The 24310-nt window shown below is 39.3% G+C and overlaps 1 protein-coding gene across 3 annotated transcripts in view; it reads left to right on the forward strand.

Annotated features, from left to right (window-relative positions):
- SLCO5A1 (solute carrier organic anion transporter family member 5A1) overlaps positions 1-23740 on the forward strand; it is a 118519-nt gene extending 94779 nt beyond the window's left edge. For 2 of the 3 annotated variants that reach the window (XM_029222827.1, XM_029222828.1), the window contains 4 exons: positions 14541-14700; positions 17036-17277; positions 19358-19422; positions 22742-23199. In XM_029222827.1, coding sequence (XP_029078660.1) covers positions 14541-14700; positions 17036-17277; positions 19358-19422; positions 22742-23199 — 925 coding nt within the window. Of the gene's footprint in view, positions 1-14540; positions 14701-17035; positions 17278-19357; positions 19423-22741 lie in introns of all 3 variants that reach the window. The other variant, XM_029222829.1, reaches the window with a different exon arrangement.
- Positions 23741-24310: the final 570 nt, after the last annotated feature.

Below are 24310 nucleotides of genomic sequence, written 5' to 3' on the forward strand. Positions count from 1 at the left end.
TCTTTCTTTCTTTCTTTCTTTCTTTCTTTCTTTCTTTCTTTCTTTCTGTGTTGGGTCTTCGTTGCTGCGCGCAGGCTTTCTCTAGTTGTGGCAAGCGGGGGTTACTCTTCGTTGCGGTGCGCGGGCTTCTCATTGCGGTGGCTTCTCTTGCTGTGGAACATGGGCTCTAGGCATGCGGGCTTCAGTAGTTGTGGCTCGCGGGCTCAGTAGTTGTGGCTCGCGGGCTTAGCTGCTCCGCGGCATGTGGGATCTTCCCGGACCAGGGCTCAGACCAGTGTCCCTGCAATGGCAGGAGGATTCTTAACCACTGCGCCACCAGGGAAGTCCCTATACATTCTTTTCTGAGCTTTTTTTTTTTTTTTTTATGTAACGATCTGGGTTGGAAACTTTCTGTCACAATAATAATAATGATGGTGATGTTCAAAGTGTAGCTAACCCTTATATTAACACTACTGCATGCCAAGCATTCTTCTAAATGCTTTACGTATATTAACTCATTAATCCTCATAACAGGCCTAATCAGGTAGGTACTATTATTATTCTGATTTTACAGAGGGCAAAACTGAGGTATGGCTGACACGTATCGGTATATACATCCGTTCAGGCTGCTGTAAGCGAACACCATAGACTAGATGGCTTAGAAACAACAGAAGTTTATTTCTCACAATTCCGGAGGCTGGGAAGTCCAAGATCAAGGTGCTAGCATATTCGGTGTCTTGTGAGGACCTGCTCTTTGGATCATAAATGGCTGTCTCTGGCTGTGTCCTCACATGGTGGGGGTGAGGCATCTCCCTGGGATCCTTTTTGTAAGGGCACTAATCCCATTCATAAGGGCTTCACCTTCATGACCCAGTCACCTCCCAAAGGCCCCAAACTCCAAATACCATCACGTTTGGGGTTAGCTTTCAACATGTGAATTTTTCATGGACCCAAACATTTAGTCTATTGACCTAGAGATCACAGGCAAGGATTACACAAGAAACATGTGTAAAGCTCTCAGCTCTCCTGGCACACAGTAAGTGCTCAGTGATAGTTAGCTATTGTTATTAGTCATCACTAATCCATTAAGAACTATTTCTATCAAATTATTTTTACTACAATTGGAAAACATAAATAGAATATTAAAAATTAGTAAGAAAAACCAGCAGTCTCCTGACCCTGCTTCCCAGGGGCAATAATTTAAAATTTTTTTTAGCTATCTCTTCTGGCATTTACCTCTATATTTTTAAAGCATACTGTATAAATTAACCAAATGAAGACATTATTTATGACTTCCTGTCTTAGTAAACGAGGAGTCTAGCATTTTCTTCACAAGTTGTGCTCAAATCCTTTTCTGATATTTTCATGGTATGATTATGACAGTATTGTTAGCAGCTGAGGCACAAGTACTGTATCGTGATTAGATTTCCTCCTTTGTACAGCAGTGATTTTCCTGGAATTAAATCACTACCTTGTTTTCATTTCCTTTGTTTTCTTTGAGTCTGCTTCTGCCTTCCCATATCCTCTAAGGGCTCAAGAAATCTCAATATGACTTTTCACCCATCCGATGAACTCAGGATTCCATTTCCCCACCCCTTGGAGTCATCTGTATGGGAGCCCTCTGGGCCTGCTGCCCCGCTGTTGACCCAGGAATCTCACTTGCCTCTCTCTGTACTGATCCTTCATTTTCTAGGTTCTGTGGATGCCTCTTTTTTGGCTTCCTCCCCCATTTTGCTAGAGCACATCCTCCAGTAGCTACAGAAAGGCTGTCAATGCTGTTAACCTTTTTTTTTTTTTTGGAGATTTTTCATGAAATAGCCTCTTTTTTTTTTTTTTTTTAACAATTACATTTGATTGCCAAGTTGGCTGGGTTAAGAACTTTGGACTGGATGAATCATTTTCACTAAAAAATTTAAAGTTTTCACTCCATTTTTGTCTAATTTCTAATGCTCTTGTGGGAATTCTGGCCTTTCTTTTTCCCAATCCTTTGTATGTGCCCTACTTTTCCTTCCTGGGAGTTTCCATTTATTCCCAGTATTCCCAAATTTCACCACAATACACTTTTTTTTTTCCTCTGAGCACTTGATGAACTTTTAATGTCTGGAGACCATGTCTTTTGTTTCCATTTTAACTTTTTTTAAAAATGTAATTGTTATTTTCTCTCCACAGTTTTTTTTCTCCTATCTGTCCTTCATTGATTCTCTACTTTTCTTATTCTTTATAAACTATGTTATATCTCATTATGGCTTGTCAGTTAGTGGATCTCACTGTAGGGTAGTTGCAGGGGGACAGCTGACATTTTCATTGGGGTGCTCAGTGTCAGAACCTGAGGTCTTACCTTTGAGGTGCTTCAGTTCCTCCAGAGAAGGATGCTCCTATCTCCTGGCTTGGGCTGTGTTGCAGTGGGTTCAGGGTTGTAAGCCTAGCTGCTGACATTCTAGAGCTGGGAGGAGGGTGGTGGGTGGAAGAGGCTAGGGTGCTACTGTTCATTTTGCAAACTTTTACCAAATTCCTCTGTCATCATCCCAGCATCTTGCCAAAGGTCTCTTTCATGTGGTGCTCTTAAGTCCAGAGCCTTTGGTTCATTTTCTCCAGAAGATAGAGGGGGTGGAAGAAGAAGTGGTCATCTACTAAGTAGGGTGGGGAAGGGAACCTGCTGAAAATTGTATCATACTTGGACCATGACTTTCTTGTGGTGTTTGTCCTTGAGTTCCAAAGGCCTGTTCTTTCTCCTACTACTGGTGTTTATCTTGTCCATATATATACTTAAGTTCTCTTTATACTTTCTGTTTTATTGAATCCTTTTTTTCTGAAACTCTCCATAATTTTGCTTCAGTTGGATTGGTTGCTCTTTTGCATAGCTTATATCCTGGAACTTCCTTTCATAGATCTCAATTGTATCCACTAGGTTTTGTCTGTGTAGTTATTTATTTGTTAACTCCTCATTTTGCCAGAAAAAATCCTTGGACAACTTCCTAGGGAAGGGTTCAGGGAAAGAGAAGCTGTCTGAAACCGTAAGTGTATTAAAATGTCTTTATTCTTCTTTCACATTTAAATGATAGTTGGAGTGGGTATAGAATTATAGGTTAAACATTTGTTTTTCTGAGAACTTGGAAACCATTGCTTTGTCATCTAGCGTTTAATGTTGCAGATACTTAAATGAAATTTAATTTCAGTCTGAGTTCTCATTTCTCCATTACCAACTTTATTTGGAAGTTTTGAGGATATTTTTTATTCAAAGTGTTCTGAAATTCCATAAGGAATGCTCTACCCTCCGATTTTGTCTTGGCTGGACTCCTCCAATGTCACTTTCTCGGAGAGACTTTCCCTTTCTGCCCAATATAAGGGAGCCCACTCTCCCCTCATTCTTTATTACATCACCTCTTCAGTTTCCTTGTAGCACGTGCCACTATCTGAAATTGTCTTGCTTACTTGCTTTGCTCTTGTCTTTTGTCTCTAAAATATGAGCTCCTTGAGAACAGTTACTATAGCTGCCTACATAATAGTTACAGCCCTGCCATCTACAACAAAGTTTGTTGTATGAATGAATGGACAGACGCATGAATGTCTTGGCCCAGGGCTTTGTTCATTCATTGTATTAGGCACTTTTAATGTAACACATATGTCCTTTTTTTTCTTTTAACCTCAGGGAGATTTTCTTCTACTATATCTTTACTCGTTCTCCTCTTCATTTTCCCTATGTTCTCCAGGACGCCTGTTTTTCAGATGTTGGAACTTACAGACTCGTTACCTGTATGTTTAACTTGTTTTCTCATATTTCATATTTTCTTTGCTATGAGAGATTTTTCCAAACCTGCTTTTTTATTCTTTATGTAAATTTTAAATTTTGAAAATAATTTTTTCTTTGGCATTCTGAGTGTTCCCTTTTCATAACGTCCTGCTGTTGTTTGAACAGGAGTAATATCTTCTCAGATCTCTCTGCGCATATAATTCAGTTTTTTTTTTTTTTTTACTTTGTTTCTGTGTCTTACATTTTGTCATTTTATTTGAAATGTCAGTTTTTCTGTTCATTTACTCTGGGTTTTACAGGTTGACAAGACTCAGTTTAACATCTGTCAGGTTATGTGTCCCTCTCCTCCACTCACCCCCCCACCACACACAAGAACGAGGGAGTTTTATCCTTATTTGTCAACATCTAAGGTAGAAGCTTAGCTTTTACATTTTGTTCTGAATTCTTTAGAAGAGGTTTCTGATGAATTTCGGGGCTCTGCATTGGGGATGGAGGGGGTGGGTATGAGAGTGGAAGGGCCCACTGATACAGTCTTCTCTCCCTTAGGTCTCCAGTGAGTCGCATTGTTTTCAGCTTCGCAGTCACTTTTGCTCCCTGTTGCACCTGCTGGATTTGGATTCAGAGTCGTGTAGAGGTTCCATGGGGCAGGCTGGCTCTTCTCCAAGGTGGCATCTGCTCATTTCACATGCACCTTTGCCTGTCCACTTTTATTTTCATGGAGTCTGGTGTTGCTCTTTCCATTTCTCTTTGCCAGCTCGATTCATTTTTGTTATACTCACTTTTATTTCAAGTGCCTTCTCAGAAGGGGTGGAACACAGACTCCATGTCTTACCTGCTTTTAAACTGCAAGTCCCCTCAAGACTTCTAAAGCTTTTGCTTAACACCACATCGGTCTTGCCAATCCTGAATCAACTGATTCTGGACTCCCTAGCACTACTGGGAAAAAATTATATAATTGTGCTGATTTGCTCCATTACAAATTGATGAGTTCCAATCTTAGCAGGCCCTTGTCTTTGCTGAGCAATCCATTTACTTGGCCCTAGTCAGCTTCCTTTCCTATGCCTCATATTGGTCCATTAAAAAAAAAATCCTTTCTTCAAGTTTTTTTTATCTTACCGTAGCTTGTTTTTTCTTGTCGGACAACCTCGTATTCCTTATTACTGAGAAAAAAGAGGTCCCAAGTAAGAATTCCTTGAATTTTTCTTCCCTCTCCCCTCAAAGATAGTATTATTTTCAAAGGCAATTAATAGCGCCATCATTTTCTAGCTATGTGACCTTGTAAAAAATTATCTAATATTGTAAACTCTTGGTTTCCTCGTATATAAAATGGCAATAATGTGAATCATACCTGATTACAACTATAATTAAAGTAAAACACATGCGGTTGAAAGAATTAAAATAACGCAGAAGGGTAGAAAATGAAAAGTCAGTGTCTCCTTCCTCCATCCTCAATCTCCAGTTTGAAGCGTTTAAATATTATAAACAAATATTTGTAGCTTTGATTTTGAGGATTATGTGAGGAAAGGTTTTTGATATTTCCCAGCACAGAGTCTAACACTTAGTATATGTTGAAAAAAGTTAGTTTCTTGGCTTTACTCCCTTTCTAGATCATGCAAAGTGACTCTTTTTTCCTTTTTAAAAGATTAATGAATGTCTGGCATCCACCTCTGCACTGGGACATTACTTATATAGTGATGCTGAAACTAGTAAGAACTTGATGTAAATAAACATTGTAGTTATCTAAATCCATGACTTATGGTACATTTCTTCTCAGTTAATTGTATTCAACAAAGAAAAGTTGATTAGGAGTGCCAGAGACTGCTGCAAGAATTCATTCATTCTAATATTTGCAGCCTGACGTCATTGAAGTTTATAAACGAGCAAAAGAAAAACCCAGTTTCCTTGGAGAATTCCTCTAGCTCCCCAAATACTTCTAGGGAGAGAGTTAAAATTGAATTAGTATAAACACTTTTGGGTGGTACAGCTGCACAGGTTTGACACTTTTAGAGTAACAGTTACCTTTGTGTGAAGAATAATGGGGCCCTTTCTCCAAGCAGGGTATGGACTACATTTCAGCCTCTCCTTGCTCCCTTGGCTGGGTGCTCTTGTGCAGTGCACAACCTGTTCATCAGTACATGGTTGGCCTGCTTAGTAAAAATGGTAGTTCTGCATGATTTTGATCCTTGCATGTAGGATTTTTCTCCTTTAAAGCTGATAAAGAGAGAGATAAAGGGAGTGTCAGTGAAGAAAGGAGCCTTTGTTAGACACCTGTTTGGCTTAGGTATGGTGATTGGCACTCATGTATATCTTTTAGATATACTGCTTACAACATCACTCCACTGTATGTGTTATTAACCACATATTTCAGTTAAAGAAACTGAGGTTAGAGAGTAAATGATTTGCCCAAAGTCATCAGTTAATAACGAGTGGAACTGAATGAAACCCAGATTATCTATTTTAGAGTTTGTATCCTTTCTGAGTACTACACTGAGGTGCTGTTACACATTTTGTATTTTATATAAGCACATATCTAAGTGCACACACCACCTCCTTACTCAGAAAGCTATAGAGAATGCATCCATTTCTTTCAATAGTGCACTAATATTTGGCCTTGCCAGTTATAGCTGTGTGAGTATGGGCAAATTAATTAATCTTTCTGTGCTTGGTTTCTACATCTTTAGGGTAAGGATACTGATAGTATTGATCATGTTGAATTGCTGTGAAGATTGAATAAGGTACTTGGCAAATTCCTTAACCTCTCTGTGCCTCAATTTCCTCATCATTAAGATGGGCTAATAATAGTCTCGATCTCTTAGAACTATAGAGAGGATAAAATGGAATAAAACCCACAGTAATAAGCAATTGTTAAATAACTATTTAATGTTATTTTTCTCATTTTAAATATGAGCAGAAAGAAATTCAGAGGGATCAAATAACTTGCTTAAAGTCACACAGCTAGAAAATGATAGAGCTAGGACTGGAACCCAGGTTTCTCTGATTTTGAAAGTAATGTTTTTAATTATTAAACTGTCCTGAAAGAAGAAAAGAAACACAAAGAAGAAAGCACAATATATAAGCCAATTCCATTTATGAAAGTGTGTGTGAGAAGCTCCAGGTTCCCCAGCATGGTGAATTTTCTGACATTAAAGGAGTTAATGACTAACCTGTCTCTGAATTAGCATCGAGGGCTCAAGAGACACCTAAGTGCCTGGGATGGGGTTGGGATGTTTTAGAAAGATGAACTTTTCCTATTGAGCCAAAATGGAGTCACAGTTTTTTTGTAGAATGAACCTGATGTGTTATTAGTGGTTCCCTTAGAAAATTCAGATTTGATGGCCAAGATGTGGAGACAACCTAAAGGTCCATCAGCGGCTGAATGGATAAAGAAAATGTCATATATACATATAATGGAATAAGATTCGGCCTTAAAAAAGAAATTATGTAATATGCGACAAGATGGAGGAACGTTGAAGACATTATGCTAAGTGAAAGAAAATAGTCACAGAAAGACAAATACTGTATGATTCCTCTTATATGAAGTATCTAAAATAGTTAAATTCATAGAATCAAAGAGCAGAATGGTGGTTGCCAGGGTCTGGGGGAAGGGGGAAACATGGAGTGACTAATCAATGGAAACAACGTTTTAATAAAGCAAGATGAACAAGCTTTAATGTTGATGATGCCCAAAGGAGGCGTGTCCATTTCACTAAATGGCCTTGGACAGCCCTCCCCACCCCACAATATGTCAGATCTCCAGTTTCCTTTATCTTCTGAATTTAGAGGGAGGTGTCTTTATGAGGTAGGCAAACATTGACGATTGTGCCAAACTTTGATCCTTAGGGTAATTGCTGGCAATTTAAACAGTAATATTAACTTGGTTTGGTCACTCAGTATAGATTACATTAAAGATTTATTCACTTCCCTTCAGAATAAATCTTTATTTTTCTAAAACAAAATAAAACAATAACAACAAAAAAGGTGACTAAGCGCTAGACATCTGCTGTACAACTTTGTGCCTGTAGTCAACAATACTGTACTGTACACTTGAAATTTTGTTAAGAGAGTAGATCTCGTGTTAAGTGTTCTAACCACAATATGACAAAATTAAAGGAAAAAAATTCAGAATTTGATTCTCCTAGCACCCACAATTTCCCTGCAGTTTTAATTAAGAACTGTGTTTTGCTTCCCCTCTGTGTCTGCCGAACTGTATTTCACACAGGTGTTTCCTAATCATTTTGTCGACAAAGGAGCCAGTGAAAACTGTAGCTTAAGCAATACTTTATATAAACACATTGTATAATGTGAGTTGTTTGCTCTTTACCTTCAAATAAGTTTTTCAAATGGGGTTAAATCTGATGTCCATGTACAGAAGTTTTCAACAGTACTGTCTTGATAAATCATTTAATAATTCTAGCTTTATTATCTTTCATTCATCAAGTGTCATCTCTTTGAACTTAAACTAAAATCTATTATATCATCTTCTGATTTGGAGACTTGAGTTACTGGGTCAGAACTTTTCCAGGGATGATTTCCTGAGCTATGACATGACGAAGATGCATTTGCTCAGTTTTCTGAGAGCATTTTCGGCAATGAGTGTGATCCACCAGTCCACCCGTCCAAAATCTCAGGGGTTGGGGTATTCTTCTCAAGTTACTTCTCTCATTATAGTTTTATTGTCCCAAGGCACTAAGATGTAAACATTGTCTGTTAATTCAGACCTTGGCTGCAACTCACCAAAGGTACATTTCATCATCTTTGTCACCACTCCTGAACTTGCCATTCTGCCAGTATTTAGATAGCATTCTACTACCAGCCCTTGAGTGACTAGCATTTCTAGCCAGATCATTCCTAATTTCTCTAATTAAACCGTTCCTGTCTTCTGTGTTTCACAGACAACTTACCCTTCTGAACGTTTTTTTTTTTTCCTATTTAATTTCTTTGGTGACATTCAAGATCTTTTATTTATTATAGGTATTACTAATTTTAAAGGCAATTCCTGAAAAGTAGAGAAAAAATAGTTTACTTAAAGGATCTTAGATATGTGTGTTTCTGGATTATCTTGGCTACTTTTATTAATAGGCTTACAGTTCATTTCTAGCTGTAAGTATATGATTTGATCTATTTTTGGTTCTTTTGGGGAGAAACAAACAAAATTTGCTTTACTTCCTTTTTAGGAGTATCGAGGAGATATAAAATATAAGCAAATTTTCTTTCCAGTGAGTTTTAAGTTTTGTAACTGAGATCTAAACAAATTACAGGAACTCTGTAAAACTATATCATATCTGTTTAAACACAGTAAGCCTTGAACCTATATTATTAAACTCGGGGCCAAATTTGCCATTCATATTAACATAGTCAATAGAAAATGTTCATCATATAATGTTAGCAGGAAAAATAGAATTTAGAACACTCTGTGAAATCTTGATAACAATATGTTATTAACGTTAATTTATATGCATATTGAAAAAAGAGCAAAGGGAAGTAAATATACTAAAAGCATAATGGTGGATATTCCTGGATTGTAGCATTACTGTGTGAGTTTAATTTGACTTTTTAGTCCTTTTGTATTTTCCAAATTTTCTACAATGAATATGTATTACTTTAAAAATAAATAAAGGCATTTCAAGACGTTGTTCAAGGGACACATCATTTTATTAAAAATGATTCTGGCTTTAAAGAGACAGTTTGTATAAGTTGTAGGTTATTATATGTAAATTTCAAGTTATATCTGGTTTGAATTTGTTGACTACAAAGCTAAAGGAAGCTTTAACAATAAAAAGAATGATTGGATGCCGTAACCGTAACTTTCATGACTATAGTCCTGGGGAACCTTAAGCTATCCCATGAGTTATTACATACTCCCCTGTGTTGATCATGCTTATCTCCGCTCATGTAGGCAGGAGGGGCGTTGACAGCCATTAACTATTAGGCTGTTAAGGTCATACAGCTTCTAAATGGTAGGCCTGCAACTGGACCCTCATCTAGTTTTCTGACTGTTCTCTATATGAGTAAATAAGAAAATGACACCTTCCTTTTTGAAAAGAAAATCATCATGAAGGCCTTTTGTGCTCTTTGTGTTTGTGACTGTGTTACTTTTATTTCAGTATCTTCATGCCTGTTATGTGCTAGGAACTTGCTGGGCGCTGGCTATCCATTTACTTATCTAATCCTCCCATCAACCCTGCGATATAGATATTCTGGTCTCTGTTTTACAACACAAGTGAAGTCTCTCTAGATTTGTTCATGGCACCGGTGAATTGTAGATATGGAATTGAACCCACTCTTTTTATTTATTATTTTATTTTTTTATTTGTGGCCGTGCTGAGCAGCTTGCGGAATCTTAGTTCCCCGACCAGGGATTGAACCTGGGCCCTCAGCCGTGAAAGCACAGAGTCCTAACCACTGGACCACCAGGGAATTCCCTGAACCCGCTCTCTCTGACTCTAATGCTCAGCACAGTGAGAGCTGAGTGCCAGTAAAGCTGCATTAGAGGAAGAAAAAGGAGGAGCGAGAGCACACAGAAGACTCAAGGGAAACCATGGCCAATTACACAAAGTGGGTCTGTTGCCGTAGGGGTTTAAGGGGACACACTGTGGAGACAGAGAAAACTGGGTTTAAATCCCTCCCTGATTCTTACTAGTTCTGTGAACTTTAACAGTACCTATCTTATCCTCTCAGATATTCAGTTTCATTATCTGAAAGTTGGAGACACAGTCATAATAATTTTAATTCTCATGAGGAATACATGAGGTAACTTCTATAGAGATCTCAGTGCACAAGTCCCGGAGTAAAATTAGGATTATGTAAATGTTAGTCCTAAATGATAATGATGATGATGGTGATAGTAGTATTATTTATAAACCTGAAGTTGCACAGCTATATCTGGCCAAGGAAGGGCTTTAATATAAAGCCAAGAATTTAAGTGGAATTAAAAAGAAAGATTCTAATTGAAGTCTCCTTAAAGACTGAGATAGATTGATAAAAATTTAAGAAATTATGAGAAAGATACCATTTTTTTTTAGTTGATTAGTATATTTTGCCTGAAAGGTTTTTGTTGCGTGGGTCATATTCTTTTAATCCGTGTGGCTTGAATATAAGACGTATGGATCCCTATTTGTCATATCTCTTAGTAAGGAGAAAATTAACAGGAGGCAGAAAGAAGGTTAAGGGGCTCCTCTTTGATTTGTGGAAACCAGTAGAAGTGTGTCAGGTGGGGAAGTCCAAGCGTTCTTTAGGTTTTGGGGTGGGGTGATGTGACACAATTATGTGTGTGTGTGTGTGTGTGTGTGTGTGCGAGAATATGTGTGTGATTTGAGAGCAGCTGTATCCTTACATACCCAGCTGTAATGGCTCCATGGTAGAGATTTTTCCTCATGTTAAACCTCAATCTGTTTTATTGTTGTATGTTACTTTAAATAAATATTGATCCTTAAGCAATTGATTTAATGAAAATTAGGCAGCAAGCTCGCTCTTCTTCCCTTTTCTGTTCATTTTGGTCTCCCCATGGCTGGTTTCCTTAAAGCCTCAATGATTGTGGGGCATGTCATTACACCTTTCATAGTTTCCTAGGCTTGAAAATCAGTAAGCTGTGTTAGTTAACCTCAGAGTCTCCTCCCGTCTCTCTAATTCTATAATTCCATGATATTTATAGTAACATGTCATGTGTGACCTAGGTTTACAGCTTGGACCATGTAGTTATAAGGCATTTGTTAGTGAGTCATTGTTCCTGTCATGGAAAGAACACTTACATGGACATTGAGTTAACACGAGCCTCTTGTTTGCAAGGCTGACTTGTCAGTAATGTTTTCATTTATTAGAAAGGTGATGTACTGTCCCTTTGCACAAGGATGAGTGTGGTGTATTACAGTCCTTGTAAATTTTGTACTCCCATGATGGTCTTAGCTCAGGCTAATGAGAGGTTGCTTGGAGTGACTCAGATTTAAACACTTGCACTATTATTCTAATCCAGTCTGTCTTCTGGAGTGTGAGTGATAGTCAAACAAGACGTTATTATTCTTAAAAATAATTTTTTTTAAATCAGCGCAATGTAAAGGATGAACTGTGTCAGCATCTTTCTTTTTTTTTGTGCCACTATGGCCTTTTTCCCGAATGACATTTTCCATGAATGCCTCTTTCTTTTCACTGCTATTTATATTTGTTGCTTGTTTTGATTTTCTTAGAGCTTTCCATATGGTATCATTTCTTTGTATCAGACACCATGATCTCATGAGAAAAGCGAGCATACCCAAGGGTGACCTGGGACTGTACCTTTGTTTCCAGAACTCAGGAAAACTTTTGCCTTCCTGTCATTGATGTGTGTTCTGAGCATCTGTTGACATTCTCTTTAGATTCCTTTCTCTTGAGTGGACATACCCATAAAGGAGAGGTATTGAAATATGTGGCCATCATAAATGAATACGAAGCATGCTGTTAATAGGAAATTCCGTGTAACTTTTTAATATGCATAGTAAAAACCCTATTGTATGGATTTGAAGCGTGTCATTTTTAGTGACTAAGCATGCAGGCATATAAGTCCCTTTTATTTGGTCATGGCTTGCAGTTTGGTTCTTTCAGAACTAGTGAAGATAATAGTAATTCACATAGAATACGCTTCATGTGATATCAATTAAAATAGCACTAATCGGGACTTCCCTGTTGGTCCAGTGGTTGAGAATCTGCCTTCCAATGCAGGGGTTGCGGGTTCGATCCTTGGTTGGGGAAAAAAGATCCCACTTGCCGCGGGGCCACTAAGCCCGCGCGCCACAACTAAAGAGCCCGCAGGCTGCAACTAAGACCCAACGCAGCCAAAAAAAAAAAAAAAAAAAATTAATAAATAAATGTTTTGTAAAAATAGCACCAATCGGCCTCATAATGAATCATTTGGCTTCCTTAGACGTCCATTTCATCATCCTTGGAATGTGGAAATAGGTCTAGAACAGGGTTTCTCAGACTCAGTATATCGAGATTTGGGTCAGTTAATTCCTTATCCTGGGGAGGGGCTGTTCTGTATATTGTTGAACTTTTAGAAGCAGCCCTGGCCTCTACCCACTAGATGCCAGTAGCATCCCTTTAGTTGTGACAAACAAAAATGTCTCCTGACATTGCCGAAATTGCTGCCCCTGTGAGAACTACTGGTCCCGAATCACATTTTAAAGGTATATTCAATTTATTTATTTATTTGGCTGCATTGGGTCTTCGTTGCTGTGCGCAGGCTTTCTCTAACTATCAAATGGTATGATTCTAAGAGTTGGTGAATATAATAATTATGAGATTCTTGTGACAATTTCTTCTGTGGAGGGATATGAATGAAGAATAGAGTTTATTTTCCTTCTGCCTCTTTGGAAGTCTCTCTTGGTATGGTTTAAATATTGCTGTGAACTTGTTCCTTCCATTAAAATTCGATGACTCAGTTATCAACGTGTGACAGAGGACACAGGAGAAAAGCCTTTGAACAAACAACACTTTATGTTTATGGATTTAATACATATGGTTGGGATGGACTAGGCTACTGGGTGAGTGGTTACTCAACATAGTCATTAAAGGTAAGTCCTGGAACATAACAGACATTCCAAACTATCGGCTGAATGGAGGGAGGATGGTAGTTGGGCAGGTGAATGAAGGATCTGCTATTGCCAGTTCATGAGGCTTTAGGAAGGGTACGTCATCAGTGACACCTAAAAATGATGGTCATGAAAGCAAAGGAAGGAGGTCATTGGATGTGAACATTCAGAGCCCCTTTCATCCTTCCATGATTCCCTCCGGGTACCTGCCTGCCTCTGTCTTTCCATAGCCATTTCCTTACATCTCTCTCTCAGGCCCTATATCCTTACTTGCCTGCCCTCCTCCCCTTTTTTAGATTTTTTGGATGTGGACCATTTTTAAAGTCTCTATTGAATTTGGTACAATACTGCTTCTGTTTTATGTTTTGGTCTTTTGGCCACGAGGCATGTGGGATCTTAGTTCCCCAACCAGGGATCAAACCCGCACCCCCTGCATTAGAAGTGGAGAGTCCTAACCACTGGACTGCCAGGGAAGTCCCTTTTCCCCCTTTTATATTTCTTGCCTGAACTGATTTTATTAGAGTTTAAAATATTGTATCACTTCTTTGAATCAGACATCATGATCTCATGAAAAAACGGAACCCATCACGTTTGCCTGTAAATCCACATCTGGGCATTCTTGAGGGAAGGAGAGTTTAATGGTTCTTCTCTGGTCATCTGAATCAAACCAGTGATGTGATTCCTGACGGTCTTTGAAAAATCACCTCCTTTTGATTTTCTAGAGTCCCATGTCTTTCTTTGATAATTTATTCCAGAAAAATTAAAGGTTTTGGTCAAAGGACCTTATGTTGATAACTCTGATTGATGGATTCCATGTTAATGTCCTCATCATGATATTATTAGTTTGGCACAGAAGAGTATTTCTTCCATTTTACAGTTAAAGAAATCGAGGGTCCAATTTGTTAAGACATAGAGCCAAGTGTCTATAGTAAGTGAGTAGTTTAGTTATATGAAGGTTAGAACTTCTGAGCTCAGATCCGTATCACCAAGATGGAGGATAGGATCGAGGTATGATAAATAATTTGATACGAACGTCGTACTGAATCTGTAGGACCAGAAAATTGAAACATTTTTCTTCATGTTTTGTTTTAAAGTCATAAAAATAATTATCTAGGGTGCTACGTCAAGGTACCATGGCTTTGATTTCATGGGAATATCTTCTCTAAAACGGACACATGACTGAACATGAAGAACTGTCCTGTGAGTTTTATTTTAGCAAATTTTTCTCACGATCTACTTTTTTCTCTTAGACCTTCTCTGACCATGCCACATAGGAATCTGACAGGAAGCTGCAATGTGAATTGTGGTTGTAAAATACATGAGTATGAGCCAGTCTGTGGATCGGATGGAATTACATACTTTAACCCTTGTCTGGCTGGCTGTGTTAATGGTGGTAACATGAGCACTGGGGTGAGTATATTTCACAAGTTCCTGTACTGTTGTTAGATTTCATATGCAAACACAAGGCTTCAGTCTCCCTTTTCAAGAAACTTCAAATAATCTACAAAATACCTTCTGTCAAACACCCAGAGGAAAGAAAATTATGCAATACTATATCATTTTTTTTCCAGGGATGATTGGAGCATTTGTGTATAGTGATCTGATTCCACATCAGCACGCCCCTGCTTACATTCTGTGCCAACCCAGTGAAATTTTATAAGGTTGAATGCTAGCTCTCTCCTTTGTTACCCTGACAGGGCCCTTGTGATGGGCTTGAAGGTCAAGACGACCACATTTGGTGCTGATAGAAGAGAATAGGAGAGCACCTCCCCTGATCAGAGCCTGTAGATGGGCAATGGCCATTTTTCATAGACTATCAGTTCAGACTTTTTTTTTAAACGTTCAGAGTAAAGATATTTCTGTCAGTTCAAGAATAGGCTATTTTGAGAATTCCCTTCCCCGTGAATTATAAATAGTCTGTAATACTGTGGGAGAAGGTTTTCATATTCTACTCAGTTCTTTATTGAGCCTTGTTTCATTCTTTACATAAGAACAGATTGTAGGAGGCTGCTTTCATTAAAAGGTTAAAGTGCATTTACTTGTTCTGTGCAGGCGATATGGGACTATACTGTTAACTGCCTCTTTTGGGGATGTCATATTTGATTTCTGAGTTTTAAACTATAGTGATAAATTGAGATTCCTTTTGCTGGCCCCCCGTTATGTAATTGGTGAGCTCCAGGGTGTGACTGAATTGAAAGGGACAATGAGATCTATTCTCAGTGGCTAAGTTCTTCCCTGGGAGTGAGTGAGTCCTCTGGTACAGCGTGCTTATTTTGTTTTAACTTTAAAAATAACTTTATTACACTCACTTGATATCATGCTGAAAATTGACAACACAAGCGTATAAGTAGCACATAAGCGTGAAGTGTCTCGGTCTTATCACAATTTGAAAAATTGATACATACTTTGCTAACAACAGAGGCATGGATTATTCCTATTTAAGCAGCCATGTATACAACTTGTCTTCTAGTCTAGTTATTGGAAAGGATAAATCAGAAATATGCAAAGACGTCTTGCTACACATTGTAGGGTTAACCAAACAACACACTAAAAACTCAATTCATAAAGAAAACCAAGAGCATTGCATAATTAAAACTCGATAGCAACTTTGACCAACCTTACCCGTGGCAATAAATGTGGACGTAAGTATGCCTAAGGAGGTCATGCACACAGATGACCACGTGTCCTATTTTATGGAATCTAGTTCCATTTCTGGACTATCTTTCCTGGGAGTGCAAAAAGAAGGGGGTGGAAGGAGATAACATCAGGCTTTCTGGACCTTACTCTGGTCATTTGCCAAGATAAACAATAACCTGAGGCTTCAAAACTCTCTTCAGGGGAGTGGGGAAAACATGGGCTCCTTGGGGATCATATCCCCGGGTCAGCCATCATTCTTACAAAGAGGCCCACAGTCCTTGGAGCACAGGCAGTCAAACAGTGGCCCATTTGTTCCTCCTGCTTCTCTAGGGGGTCAACAGGTCACAATGACAGTGAATTCATCTGGTGTCCATTCAGTAAAAGCAGCATAATAGGCAGGAAAGGTTAATTGGCTGTTTTGTTTGAAACACATTTTTAGTCCCTTGCATTAGCTGGTTTCAAATGAAACAGCCAATGATATGTTCACTATTATAGACGCTGAAGTCATCACGGTTGCGTTATGAATTCTCTGTATTTATTTAACAGATGTTTACTTTAGGTCCTACACTGTGTTCAGGGTTATGCTAGGCACTCTGGTGAGCACAAATAAAAATAAGGCTTAGTTGCTGTTTTTGAAGGGCTTCTTTAATTGGAGAGCCCAAGAATTAAGCAGCCATGGAAACAGCATACGATTATGACCCCGAATGAGCATATGGGATGTGAATGGTATAGAATTGAATGCTGAAAGCTTCTTATCAAACTTTAGGTTTAAACAATCTTGACCAGCAGATTGTGACGTTGTTAGATGCACTCTTTGGATCCTAACTGTTAAAACGAGGAAGATATTTTCTTTTCTTTCTTTTTCTTTTTGACCGCTCTGTGAGGCTTGTGGGATCTCAGCTCCCCAACCAGGGATTGAACCCGGGCCATGGCAGTGAAAGCCTGGAATCCTAACCACTAGGCCACCAGGGAACTCCCAGAAGATATTTTCAATGAAATATTCTGCATATTTTTAAATACTAGAGTGATTTTAGAGCATTTTAACTTTGTCTGACTATTCCTGTGCTGAATTTTGCTTAGCATCCAACTGATCTTTGTTATCACTTAGATACGGAATTACACAGAGTGCACCTGTGTCCAAAGCCGCCAAGTGATCACGCCTCCCACAGTGGGGCAGCGCAGCCAGGTCCGCGTGGTTATTGTCAAAACGTATCTCAATGAGAACGGCTATGCTGTGTCTGGGAAGTGTAAACGGAGCTGTAACACCCTCATCCCGTTCTTAGTTTTTCTGTTCATAGTGACCTTCATCACAGCATGTGCCCAGCCATCAGCCATCATAGTAACTCTCAGGTGAGGACAGCATTCAACGTCTAGGGTGGGTTATACACTCAGAGTTGCCAGAATTCCTGGTCCAGACTGCGGGCTGATGTGGTAAAACAGGGAGGAAAGCAACGTGAGATTGTGCAGGAAAGTGCTCAGACATTTACCTGGTGAACTTAAGAGAAGGGAGTTTTCCCATGTCAGGAAAGGAAAGGAAGACGGTAACATTTCATACTTCCGAACTTTCTTTATTCAGATGCGTTCTCTCCCTATAGGTCAGGGAAACTTATTTTGGGTGCCTTTGGTCCCTGAAGTCTCTACCCTAAAAGGTTCAAGTTCAGGAACTGAAAGCCGTGACCGTTGTAGCTACAAGAAACCTGGCCCTAGAGGAGGCGGCAAGTCATTTGGGGAAGTTGCTAAATTGTGCACATAGCGAAGAATATTATCTCCAACCTTGTAGATGGTTAATACTGCAGGATCCGTGCCATTGCTGCTGGTCTTGCAGTTCCAAATGCTGCTTTAATAAATTTCACTGTCATAAAATTTTGACATTGAATCAAGGAAAGGGCAGACCCGGAAACGTATTTATTAGGTTGTTCATGCTGTGCTTTCTTTGCTGTGTTACATATCCTGTTCGTGTTGTTTGGCTTCTAAGAGAGAATGTGAAAGTTACCTGAATGGAAGCCCTATTTAAAATGCTGACACCAGCACATTCGGATCAGAGCTTTGGTATTCGCAGTAAAGACTGCAGTGGACCAAGGAAGGAAGGGGGCAGCGTGGTGAAGAAACAAAAGCACGCCCACAGCAGCCTTAGGGGGGCTGGGATGCAGGGTGATGAGGGAGTGAGGGGTGTCAGTCTCTATTCTCCCTTTTATGTCCTCCCTGGTTCCTCAGTACCCCACAATGCTGGGCACCTGGTGGGATGCATCTGCTGAGACGTCATTCTTAGCAGGGCAGTTGGGCTGTTCCCATGCTTTTTCTGCATGTTCTGACTTCCCTTCTATGGGATGCTGAGTTAGACGATGTTCAGCCGATGCATTCCTTGATAGATAACAGCACACGAAAGTCCCATTGGTCCCAATGGTTGACTCACTCAGTTCCTCCATCAGCAGATACTTACGGAGTATCAAAAATGTGTTCCAGACTGGGGAAATTGCTATGAGAAAATAAAGAAATTAGGGGAAAAGATGACAAACATGCTGGTCCTTGGGAATTTTACATTATATACTAAGAACCCTATGTGTATGGGATAGAAAGGATAAAGTACTTCGTCATGAAAAAATGTGAATCATTAATAATGTAACACTTTGAACTTTAATTCTACAAGAGATGTTAAATAACCCAGATAAGGGCTGCCCATTTTATAATGTTCAAACATGGCAGATCACCAGTTGGCTTCTAACCCAAAACTTGAGAAAAGGATCCCTTTAATCTTTACTAATTACAAAATCAATAGACTCCAATCTTCCTGCCATGTGGGAATTACTTGGAGCATAAGTTTTAGGAAAAGAAGAGAATGTGAGGTGACTGGGGAGGGTTCATTCTTTTTCTAACTTTTGACTTGTTTCCTACACATTTGGGGACCATTTTTTTTAAAAAAACCTGTTTTCTCTATACTTGAGAAATTACAGGAGTCATGTTCAGTGTACACACCTACCATTCTGGAAAGTGCAGGCAAACAGAGAAAAAGAATGCAATAGTTAGGATAAAATGCTATATATATATATAAATATATATATATATATATAATTTTCTTAACAGAATTGATTTTGCAAACTCAGAGCCACTTCTGTACCTTCAGCAAACTCAGTTAGAGCCGCTCCTGTACCTTCACCTTCTATACCTTCAGCTCTGAACCTTTGTCCTTCCACCGTTATTTACACAAAAAATAGAGTTAATCGGAGTTTCTTTGCAGTCTCACTGGGGAGACCTTTATTTGGTGATTTAGCCATAATCGGTCTTGTTCTGCTATTGTTAGTAAATTCTAGCGAATTCAGTATTTTGGCCCAGCATGTTTGGTCCCTGGCTCTGCCGCTGAGCAAGCTTGATTTGACATTCATTTTCCTCAGGCCGTTATTCTAAAACATTTCTTTCTTTACCTTCTTCGTAGGTCCGTAGAAGATGAAGAGAGACCTTTTGCCCTGGGAATGCAGTTTGTTTTATTGCGAACACTTGGTATGTTCCTGTATTTCCAAGAGTGCCTCTCTGTTCCTCTTTGTAGATGGCAAATTTCCACTGTCCTTTAAAAATGGCAAGTCATTTGTTACCATTCATAGTAGCTAGGATTTCACAGGTTAGTGGCGAGGCACAACTTCCTCATTTCCTGACTTGGACTAAAAGCTGACCAATTTTGTCACTGATGAAAGAAAACAAAACTGACTTTAGATCATTTTCTCTTTCACTGTGAACATAAACTTGGGCTAAATTCCCCAGAGTTTTGTAGAGTAAGAAATCTTGAACCAAGAGATTGTTACGGGCTTATGATCCTGTTTTTTTGGTCCCTTTTGTGCCTTTGTAACATGAAAGTGATGGGAATTGGTGCTCATTTTTTTGTGTGTGTGTGAAAACTTCAATTCCTTACTTCTTTCCAGTCATTTTATTGGGCCGGGTAAAGAGTATACCGATCAAGTTTCCTGAGGAAAAGAGATTAAAAATTCTACACACACACACACACAAAAAAGAAAGTTTTCCAAACTGATATATAAGGACTAGGTTTTGCTTATTAACAAAAGAAGCTCGTTAGTGCTATGTCAATGGGGTAAGTCCCAGAGTTTATTTGGACATGAAGAATAGCCTTCTGGTTTTTACAAACACTACATCACTTGTGATGTCTTGCGACAGTGACTGGGAAACAGCGTGTGAAGTGGCCCATTCCCTTGGTGGATTTCAATGTATTTTTATATGACTTCCTCATCGTCAGGCATATTTTTTCTGTCTTAAGTGGCAGTCTGTCATCTTCTTCAGCTGTTATTTTCCCCAGTAATCAGTATCATTGTCCACAGCACAAAAAATTACTTCTTTGATTCAAGCTGCTTATTTCAATCTTGAAGGATGAAACATTTTAAACCCTTAAAAATCGTCTGGCCCTTGACAACATGAATGCGCTCTGAAATTCTCATTTTGTCTCATGTTGTGCTCGATGGCCCAGACTTAGAGTGAGGACTTGTCAGTGGGCATCAAAGGCTTCTGGTTGCTTTGAATTAGGTGGCTTATTATTTTTTTTTAAGTATCAGATTTTAATTTTACTTATTTTGCGGAGGGGGCGCCGTGCCGCATGGCTTCTGGTATCTTAGTTCCCTGACCAGGGATTGAACCCCCGCCATGACAGTGAAAGCACCAAGTCCTAACCACTGGACTGCCAGAGAACTCCCTGGGCGGCTTATTTTTTTGGTAACATTAATACTTTGAAAGCACCGTTTTCCAAAGAACGCTGGTTCAAGGAACTACTGACATTCTTTGATTTAGTTAAGAAGTTTGCCTTATACTTCTCATTGAAAACAAAAAAGTTATTTTCAAAGAAGGAAATTTGTTTAGCAAAGGGGTAGTTGAATAAGAAAAGAAAAAAGTAGTTCCTCCTTTTTGCTTGGCCTGTCTCTGATGCCAGGGGCTTGGGTGATTTCATATGGATGCGGAATAAGTCAAGAGATGCACACCACAGCGTAAGGAATTAGTGGAGGGAGAACAAACATATCAGGCATTTATTATTTAATTCAACCTTACCTTAAGTTCCACTGATTATGAAAAAGTATAGTTAGGCCAACCAGCCACTTTCCATTTCCCCAAGTGCCAAAGCAAAAAGAGAGTTTCAGGTATTTCAATGATGTTAAATTTTTGAAAAGTGAAACATAGTCGATGTGCAATATTATGTTAGTTTCCAGTGTACTACATAACAATTGGACATTTGCAAACATTACAACATGATCACGATGATAAATCCAGTAACCATCTATCCCCATACAACATTATTATAATATTATTGACCGTAGTCCTTATGCTGTGTATTACATCCCTGTGACTTATTTATGATTTAAGTTTTGTACCTCTTAATCCCCTTCATCTATTTTGCCCAGCCCAATAATGTTACATTTCAGTTGTAGTGACCATATCTCCTTTTAAATGAATACAGCGTATTTAAAAATGTATCACTTGGGGGACTTCCCTGGCAGTCCAGTGGTTAAGACTCCGTGCTGCCAATGCAGAGGGCTCGGGTTCGATCCCTGGTCAGGGTATTAAGATCCCACATGCCGTGCGGTGCAACCAAAAGATAAAAACGTACCACTCGCAGCCTCCTGGGCTATTAGCCCACCTGTCCTCTCTCCCTTCTTCCTCTCCTCCTTCCCTTCCTCCCTTCTCTCTTTTCTTCTTCCTTTCCTTCCATTCATCACTTCCTTTTATAAACTCTTATTGAGGATCCATGGGCTGTCCTGGTAGGTCCTTGGGATGTGAAGAATAAAAGGCATGGTCCCCGCCATCGAGGAGCTTATGGGTGACAGATTTACAAATAGTTTAAATACTGGGTGATAGTGAACAAAATGGAGGTGTACACAAAATGCAATGGTAATATGGTAGCATCTGAATGAGTCAGGAATTTAAAGGGGGAGTAGATATTTGCAAGGTGAACAAGTTGGGAATGGCATGTGATGAAGGAAGTCTACTTGGGTAGACATTTTTCCTTATGGGAGTAAAGAAATGTCTACATCGTAGCCCAAACAATGAAGCTGCTACTCATCACAGGTGCTGCATAAGCTGTAAAGATGAATATTATGCCTTATTTATTTCCATTCTCCAAGAGCCATTTGATGTGGTTTCCGACTTATAGGGCACAGTGCTTGCCTTATACTCTTCCTGCATCCAAGGCTAGAACCCAACCCACAAGAACTAAGTGTACTGAATTTTTGTGGATCATAAAGGGTTCTAATATGGCCAGTTGTGTATTTCATAACAAAATCTGATTTTTTAAGTTTAAAAGGAATCCCTAATTGCATTTCTTTTTTTTCTCAGCTGGGCAGAGAGGCTTGTGGGATCTTAGGTCCCACACCAGGGATTGAACCCTGGGGCTACGGCAGTGAAAGCACCGAGTGCTAACCACTGGACCGCCAGGGAGCTCCCCTCCCTCATTGCATTTTTATCAATAGAAATTTTTATGTCTAAAGATGTGTTAATGCTTTTTAGACATTTTATATCATAATATGTCAACTATAATAAATAATAATAAATTATAAAATAAATATCATAAAATCCCTAAAAACCAAAACACATCCTGACTGAGTTGCAAACTAGAAGATTTAAAGTATTTACAATTTAGTGAGCATTTCTATGATAAGAATATTATGACAAGATGTGGTACATATTTACAAAAAATCAAGTAACACGAGAAAACCACTCCCTTCAACTGGTTTTTAGAGCTAACAAGCATCCTGTTCATTTACAGATCTGTTTCCTCTTATAAGATGTGCTAACTAGTTTCCTTTTTCTTTTTCTCCAACAACTCTAGCATACATTCCTACTCCGATTTACTTTGGAGCAGTTATTGACACCACCTGCATGCTGTGGCAACAGGAGTGTGGCGTGCAGGGCTCTTGCTGGGAGTACAATGTCACATCATTTCGTTTTGTCTATTTTGGTTTGGCAGCTGGCCTCAAACTTGTTGGCTTCATTTTTATTTTTTTGGCCTGGTACTCCATTAAATACAAGGAGGAAGAGCTACAGAGGCAGAGGTGGAGGGAATTCCCTCTGAGCACTGTGAGTGAGACGGTGGGCCACACCGACAGTGCCGATAAGTCTGTCCGGACTAGATCCTGCCCAGCTTTCGGCACCCAGGGAGAATTCCACGAAGAGACTGGTCTGCAAAAAGGGATCCAGTACACAGCACAGACCTATCCGGGGCCCTTCCTAGAAGCAATAAGTTCCTCCCCAGACCAGGGGCTGGAAGAAAGCCCTGCTGCCATGTAGCCTCCCTTCTGAAGCTTGAAAATGGAAGACTTTTGTTGGTTGAGTTGAATATGGTGACTCGAGAAACACCCGTGCCTTCTTTTCTTTCTTTCTTTTTTTAACCTCTAAAGACACAATCCTCAAACCAACAAAACTCAGTATACACAGCCACTGTTGACTGAGGGCTGGATACCTCAACAAGACTGAGCCTTTCCCCGCTTCTCTCCAAGAAGAAGGAGTTTAGATAGATTTGTTACCATTTCTGAGTTGTTAATTTTGACGCTAATGCTCCAATATGGTATAAGGCTGGGTGCATGATTAACAAAATCATGGGAAGTGTGATGGCGGTGCATATCATTAGCATGCACTCTGAACAAGGGTGAGCTTGACCATGATTTTGCATTGACAAAGCAAAGTGTTTAGATACGAACACCTACTGTGAGTCCTGCTACAAAGCACAAATGAATTTGCCTCAACTATGCAATTTGATTGGGAAACTGTAAGTGCAGCATGTTACTTTTGGTGTCAGAGACTAAAGCAGATACGGTTCTGAAATTAGGAAGCTAAACTTTCCCTAAAGTACTGTTAATAGCATTGTAAGCCATAGCAGAGCTAAATATCAGGTAGAACTTTTCAAATGCTTCAAAGGAACCTTAAGCGCAGCGTGAAAAAGGGAACAGCTACTTCGTTTCATAAGACACATTCTCTTTTAGTCTATCTGCCCCACCGTAAAGGAGTTAAAGAAGCTGCTGGATCATGAACCTGAGAGCATGAATAGCAACTTCAGGATTCTTTCATAAGGGGTTTTAACACTCGTGTGCTAAACAATATGGCTAGAAACTGTCATTTGAGATGCATAATAAGGAAAGAAACTGATGGCTTTCTCATCCAAAGAAAATTGCTGCAGAAATTTTTAGTTTTTTTTTTTTTTTTAGTATAAATTTATTTATTTATTTTCGGCTGCATTGGGTCTTCGTTGCTGCGTGCAGGCTCTCTCTAGTTGGCAACGAGTGGGGGCTACTCTTCGTCGCGGTGCGCAGGCTTCTCATTACGGTGGCTTGTCTTGTTGTGGAGCATGGGCTCTAGACGCGCAGGCTTCAGTAGTTGCAGCGCACAGGCTCAGTAGTTGTGG

Source organism: Monodon monoceros, unplaced genomic scaffold (assembly GCF_005190385.1).
Source record: "Monodon monoceros isolate NGI ecotype Baffin Bay Population unplaced genomic scaffold, NGI_Narwhal_1 Super_Scaffold_14, whole genome shotgun sequence".
Taxonomy (NCBI): Eukaryota; Metazoa; Chordata; class Mammalia; order Artiodactyla; family Monodontidae; genus Monodon; species Monodon monoceros.